A 7,336-nucleotide genomic window follows, 5' to 3' on the forward strand; every position below is an offset into this window, starting at 1 on the left:
TTAGAAAATGATCATACACTGCCTCATGTCTCTGTCTATGCACATTTAAAACCTTTGTAGGGAAAAAGAGCTGTCCTTGTGCTTCCTGTAAGTCTGACTGTAAATGTCCCCTGGACGTGCTGCAGTGTTGCAGCACTCTGCAGTAATTAGTTCAGTCACACGGTGTTGCCTCAGCCTGCTGCAATTTTTTTTTCAAAATGTCTATGCACAACATAAACAAATTTTTTTTAAAAAGGCACTGGAGTGCAGGCTTTCAGCTTGAGAGAAAAAATTGGAGAGTATGGGTGTGCACATGTGATAGACAGATAAGGTTAGAGAGGCTCTGGAGACAGCCAGCGTGTCTGCCGGCTATGTTAACAGAGGAGTTCTTATCAGATATGGAGAGACAGAAAAGCAGTGAGGGGAACGCAAACTCCCAGCGTATATCACGGAGGACTAATTTAGAAAGGAGACAGCCAGACATCCCCTAAGGAATTTGCTCTTCTCCACGCAGTGCTAATTTTTTTGGGACTGCGAGACCAGAGCTTGCGCTCGCTCAGCACCGCAGCTCCACCAAGAAACAGGAAGCAAGGATGATCCTCAAACACCGCAGAGCAGCCTAAAAAATCCCAGCTCGGGGGAGGAGAGAGGACAGACATGCACAGGTGCTGCTAGAGGGAGAGAGACAGCGAGAGGAGAGAGAGAGAGAGGAAGAAGCAGTGGGAGTCAGGGGAGGAGACTTGACTTGTTTCAGTGAGAAATCGGAGAGCAATTCCAAAACAGCTGTCCGGCAGACGTCCCAGTCGACAGAAGTGCAGCCTCGAGGCAGAGACGTTAGGGCAGTGTCAACAAGCCACAGGAGCAGCACAGCAGCCGCTGAGCTCTCTCACACACACACATACAAGCACGCATATCAACCAGGAGCTGCAGCTTTCAGGAGAATCGCAGCGACATCAAGGAGACTCCAGATCTCCCCCGACAAAGCATCTGAGGTGAGTGACAGAAGGAACTTCAACTTTCATTTCTCACTTTCTTGCTGTACTGTAATCTGAATTGGAGAACAATAATGGGATGTGAGTTTTTTGGGGTCTGAGTGAGTAATTGTAGCAGAATGAAATATTGCTTGGTAACAGTAAAAGCGTGCATGGTAAGTTAAGCATTTGTCTGGCATACATGTAACACAAGAGCTGAACTGTTCAGAGCAACATGATACCCTTGCCGCTTTCCAAGAGAGACATTTTTAGTCCGACTACACGCTTAAGGCATGTTCCTGTGAAACGCAGAGCTGGCTTAGCCCTCATCTGTCTAGGGACGCAGATTCTTGAGGAGGTTTTTATGGTTATATTGAAGAGGAAGGGAAAAAAACACCTCTTCTTTGCCAGTATGTGTTTATTTTCTCTTCATGTTTCATACTTTTCCTGCTCATCTCTGCCAAGGATAACTCTAGCAAGTGTTGGCCATGCTTGCGGGTGGCACAAGGGGAGTGAAAAAGAGGGGCAGAGCAAATACTCCACCCTGCTATTCAGCCGACTCCCAGCACCACCACCAGGCCCCTCGAAAGTAAGGCCTTTGCCTATAATTGAGGGTGTTTTTTTTGGTGTTTTTTTTATGTAACAAAGAGTTCGGGCTATTTTGTAAGGCTACCATTACCCTGTGTGGTATGTGCATTTGCTTTTTATAACAGCCCCAAAATGAGGGTCTTTCTGCTATTCAAAGGCGTAATAGAAGTCAAGGCCATGGTTAGATGTCAGAGGAGTATGTGGAGACTTCAAACTTTCATGAAGTTGCTTTGTAGAGACAGTGGGAGGAACTGAGACCAGCTACAACTGCTAATAGCATGCTATTTATTTTTAAGCAGCACTGATGATATGCCAGCACAGTAATCCCATCACTGGAGGGATATTTTTGGGGATGCCAAGTTTCTATTTTAAAAACAGGTGAAGTCATATACCGGTCATATTTTAAGCAGCTGCACCCGCTTTTTTTAGAGCACCGGTGAACCCTAAAGTGTCATCAAACTGTAGCATTTATATAGGCCACAGTAAAGTTACACAGCCTCTCTAAATATACTGGCCCAGTTATACTGCACGTGACTTTTAGATGTCCAGAAATAACCAGACAAATCACGAGCTGTTAGTTTAATTACCAGATGCCAACCCCATTTTCATCACCTCGCTCCTTCTGCTGCCCCCTTGTTTGTATCTAAGCCTCCGCGCTTGAACTGATGAGGCAAAGCTCTACTTTTAAAGAGGCTGGAGTGGCTCCAGATCACTTCATGCCCAGACAGATAGCTGTTGCTGACCCAATGACACAGTCGTTTTATCCAGCAGCTGAATGACCGGCTGCTGGGGCAAGCTATTCTGAAAGGAAGGTGCCATCGTAGCCTCACTTCCTGGGCAGTGCAAATGCTCTGGTCGGCATTCTGCAGCAGTGGCGCCAGAAGGTTGTCAGACCTCTCAGCACATGCTTGCCTTGCAGCCTGTTTTTGGAGTAGCTCCAAAATGAGGGTGCAAATCTAGACTTGGCTGTGAGATACACTAGAATATACCTGCTCAACTATTAACAGCCTGCAGAGTCACAAATGGATTCATTAGGTTGGGAGCCCATGAGGGTCCATCCTGGAACACCCTGAGGAGCTGCAATCGATTGATTACCACTTGGGCCAACACAAGCTTAGCCTACCATTGCTGTGATTCCCCACATACACACAAATCAATAGTAAATTAGTCAATTTCTCATTAAGTTAACGTCCATATAGAGTTTCCACTGTAGGCATGCACAGGCAACCAATACTTGAAAGACCAACATGAGGACATTTTTTTCCTCGTACTTTGCTGGTGGCCTTTGAAATTCCAGTCATATTTGCCATATAAGCCAACTGAGCCACCAGCAGGATGACTGATGTGAAGGTCAGACCTTCAGGCTTTCACCGTACCAGCTGACTTCTTACAGGCCACAAGTGTTGACCTTGACTAGAATGTAAAGCATATGTCTCCTTGTGAGAGTTGCAAGTGTTGAGCCGCTCTGTGGCTAGACCGTTTCTGTCCATACTATTGATTTAGGCCGACATCATCATCTGCTGCAATGCACGGGCTGTCCAGAGAATAGCACAGCCAGGCATTTGGAATAATTTAATCAGAACAGTGCAATAATCAATAAGGATGTACGAGAGGAAGGTTTTCATCCAGGAGGGCAGCTGTGACCTCCTGCTCTTGGGAAGAGCAGTAAAAAAAATGTATAACACATGTGGATGTGCTGTGCACTTGGAGTGCACAGGAAGCCTTTTGGCTTGGTGCTGTATTTGTTCCGCTTCCTACCCGAGCCCAGCTTCCCACTGCAGTGAGCATCAGCTGTCAAGGTCAGAACGAACAGAGGAGAGATGCTTAAAAAAAACTGGAAAAAAGAGAAAAGGAAGAAAACAAGATACAGTATGAGAAATGCTTGAGCTAAACAAGTACAGGATTTTGCCATGCTCCCCCTACACCGACACCCCCATTAAATACTGCAGCACATCCTCTACTCCCTCCTCTCTTGTCCTTCCCTTTCTCCCCCTTCACTATTAGCAAACAAACACGCTCTTCAAACACATGGCATGCATTCAAAAATGCTATCTCAGGCACCTCGCGCAAACACTCACTCTCACACCGGCACTCAAATAAGACAAGAACCCTCAGAGAGCAGAGCTGCCATTTAACACACTCACACATGTCATAGCTGTGTATAGCTCACCAGCGTTTTGCAGATGATGATAGATATATTTGTCTTCCAATTACAGCTTCTACAGTAAGAAGATTTAAGCTTGTACTCCAAATACATTTTATTAAAGATGTAGTGGAAAGATTTTGATGCTGCACCCAGCAAAACAGGTTGGAGACACAGGAAGTCATGGTCAAAACGGGTGATTTCCAGGCTGCGGTTTGGATTCAAATTCACAGCAAGTGTCTGCCTCTCTGGCTGCACGCTGATTTGCCTCCTGAATAATCACAGCCTACTTAAAGTGGCTGTGATAAGGCTGTTGCAGGGTGTCTGTATGCGTCGGTAGCAGCAGGAATGTGGATGTTTTGTCAGTGAGACGTTTCTTTTTTTCTCTTTCTCTTTTTTTTAGTGGGGGTGGACTTGACCGCCCAGGCACTTTTGTGCAGCGGTGCTCTCTGTCAGACAGTCACTGCTGACAGACCTCTCATAAGTAAATATGTCTATAAATGGGCAAGCTCTCTTCTCACTGGTGCTCCCTCCCACCCCCCTCATCACCCACGCACCCTTCCTTTATACTCCTTTCCCTTTCTCCTTGGTTCCTGCGTCATTTCAAATGTTCTTTTTACCTACACCAAACTACACGATAGGCAACGTGGTGATATTCTCGAAACGGCGGCATGCAATCAGGCACTTTGTAACCAATCCAAAATCTCTTTAATAGTTTCTACTCAGTCTGATGTGCTGCAACCTAACTGCTATCTCCCACTTATTAATCAGAGCCAACCTCATCAAAGCCAAATCAATTCACAGTGTGCACCATCTTCTTTCTTAACATCCACTTACAGTGTAATCCCTCGCTCTCTCCCTCATTCACACAATCCCCCCTAAACCCCTTCATCGCCCCCCACTCCCTCTTCTGGGTCTCCACCTTCTCCCATCACTCTGTGCGTGTCTGAGCAGTAGCTCGCTCCTAAAAAAAGACTGTTATCCTTCTAAAGCCTTCCTTTGCCTCTTCTCTCTCAATCTGCGGTCCAGCTGTTCCACATTAGCACGTCCAGATCTGCGGAGGCCAAAGCTGGCTCACGTGTGGAAATGCAAATAGAGGAGTAAAAAAGCCTAGAGACCCAGCCCTCCTCTTCTTTGTGCTAGCTTGCTAGATGCAAAGTGTGGATGAGGGTCTTATTTTCTTGTAGTATTTGGTATTAGAGTTTATTTCTGGAACCGGTGTTGACTTCTTTTTCTTGAGTAGAGGTTTTGTATCAGCTGCAGTTCTCATCAAACAACTTCCTTTCATTGCTGAGGTCAAGTTTTAGAAAAATGCTGACGCATTCTGCTTTTGTCTCTGATTTCAGGAAAGCGCCCATTCGACCTTTCTATATTGCTGAACATCACCAGCCCTGCTCGCAAAGCCAGTTGCTGATCAATGCTGCGATCATTTTTGGAGTCCTGTGTGGAGGCGTGCAACTGAGAATGTAACTTGAGCTTCTCCCCTGGGGGAACTGCAACATCAAGAACTTATAGAGGACTTCCAACTGTTCTAACCTGCATATCTGAGATTTCCTCTTTAGAGACAGCCATGCCAGCGAAAGCACCTATATATCTTAAACCCACCAATAATAAGAAGGGAAAAAAATGTCGCCTGAGAGATATTTTGTCACCTGATATGATCAGTCCACCTCTCGGGGATTTTCGCCACACCATCCACATTGGCAAGGGCGGGGAAAGAGATGCCTTCGGAGACATGTCCTTCCTCCAGGGACAGTATGAGCTCCTACCGGGAAAAAGAGACGTCCACCCACAATACAGCGTCCAGAGTGAGTTTCTGCGAGCGAACAGCACAGGCGACGCTTCCTTCGTCGAGACTCCCTCACCAGTACTCAAGAACGCAATCTCCCTCCCAGCTATCGGTGGCTGCCAGGCCCTCACCCTTCCAGTGATCTCTTCTGCCGTGTTCTCCATGCAACCAGGGCCATTGGAGGACATCATGGGACCGGCACCTTCCACGAAACCTGACACAGCTGAAGATGTGGAGATCTTGCAGATGGATGCTCTGTTGCGCTCCATGAACATCTTCAACAATGAGCCCTCATCACCCTCCACAGATTTCCAGTCAAAGCCTGATGTGCTCTTGGATCTGCTTGAGAACACAGATAAGTCCCCTTCTAAGGAGGTTGCCAAAGCTAACAAAATAAACAAGAGTGAAAGCAGATTTGACAATCCATCATCCTATTATATCAATGGTCACAGCAACAGCATCTGTAAAGCTAATGGAAGCTTGAACAGCAACACAAGCAGCTTTGACAGCTTGAGCGGGAAAGGAGACTTCCAGGGCAAGAGCTACGATGGGAGCGGGAGTCTCATCGGCAACGGTAACTGCAACAGTTACGGACACTTTAACGATGACATTACAATTGGTTTTAAGCAGGAGCTTTCCAAGTACAATGGAGAGTGGGTGGACAGGGACAGTGGGGTGGAAGATGGCCGCATTTGTGATTTCGAGTTTGAGTTTACCAAAGAGAAGAGCACATCACAGGATTCCCTAGCCCAGATCACAGGGTCATTCCTCTCCCTCGAACTCGATCTGGGCCCATCCATCCTGGACGATGTGCTCAACATAATGGATAAACCCGCAGCAAAGAGCAGGCCTTGAGCTGCACTGAGTCCCCAAGAGGAGAATGGGAATTATTAAAATATAGCCACGCGGAGAGAAAGACTCATAAAGCAATCAAAATGGTGTCTGGATATATCATTGAGATGAAAACCAGCTACAATAGACAAAGCTGCTTATGTTTTTATTGTCAAAACATTTAAGCATTCTTAAATTCTAGCTTCTATGGAGTGTTGAGTCTTCTTCTTTGTTTTGTTTGCCATGCCATTAGCATGCTTAAGATGCATGTGCTTTTTGAGTTACAGCTAAAACAGCCATTCTGTCTTTGATTTTAAATGACTGTAACAACGCTACATGATAGACTGACGCTCTTATGTTGAAAATATGACAGCTTTTAGGTCCTTTTTTTACACTCACTCTCGATTCTCACACTCTCTAAGAACATACTGCATTTTGTGACTTCAAGTTTGTTAAACAAAGCACGGTTTCGTTTGTCACATAACTCATTTGCCACATTTCAAACAACCAAACACTATGCATATTTGTGTTTTTAAATCTTTAACACAAATAAATTCATTTTCCCCGTAATCTGGCTATCTTTTCTTACAGGGAATGTGTGCAGCAGCAGGAATAAGAGTAGAGTCCCAAGATGATTAGATAAGGTACATTTCATGATGTACTGACAAAACCTTTGTATCAAAAACCAAAAAAAAAATATTCTAGAAAAATTATATTTCTCATGACATAATGAGCAAAGACAGCTATGCCCATAAAACAAACAACAATTAAATATGGACTAATTAGAAACCACATGCAGTGCAATTAGATTCAGTATCATTAGGCAAAATTATTTGAGCCTTTATAATTATGACACAAAACACTGAGCTCAGAGGAGCATACATTTACTGGGGCCTTCTATAAATATATAGTTTTATTTTATTACAAGGGAGTTTATCCCCATTGAGTAATGCCTTACTGTAAATTGAAGTTACTGGGTAAATTAAAGACAGGCAGGGCTGCCTCACAGCAAAGAGGTCCTAAGTTCAAATCCAG

At 45.0% G+C, this 7,336-nt stretch overlaps 1 protein-coding gene across 1 annotated transcript; it reads left to right on the top strand.

Moving 5' to 3' along the window:
- Positions 1–342: 342 nt before the first annotated feature.
- On the top strand, positions 343–6,871 carry cdc42ep3 (CDC42 effector protein (Rho GTPase binding) 3). Its single transcript, XM_085478317.1, has 2 exons — positions 343–971; positions 5,028–6,871. The coding sequence occupies exon 2, from the start codon at positions 5,252–5,254 to the stop codon at positions 6,323–6,325; it is 1,074 nt and encodes a 357-aa protein (XP_085334443.1). The 5' UTR covers positions 343–971; positions 5,028–5,251; the 3' UTR covers positions 6,326–6,871.
- The last annotated feature ends 465 nt before the right edge of the window (positions 6,872–7,336 follow it).

This window comes from Copadichromis virginalis, linkage group LG13 (genome assembly GCF_057382275.1).
Source record: "Copadichromis virginalis isolate Kocher_CV1m ecotype Utaka linkage group LG13, C_Virginalis_male_GT1.1, whole genome shotgun sequence".
Lineage (NCBI taxonomy): Eukaryota > Metazoa > Chordata > Actinopteri > Cichliformes > Cichlidae > Copadichromis > Copadichromis virginalis.

Bases quoted from the DNA above. Each gene is read 5' to 3' on its own strand.
- cdc42ep3 (XM_085478317.1), top strand. From the start codon at position 5,252: ATGCCAGCGAAAGCACCTATATATCTTAAACCCACCAATAATAAGAAG.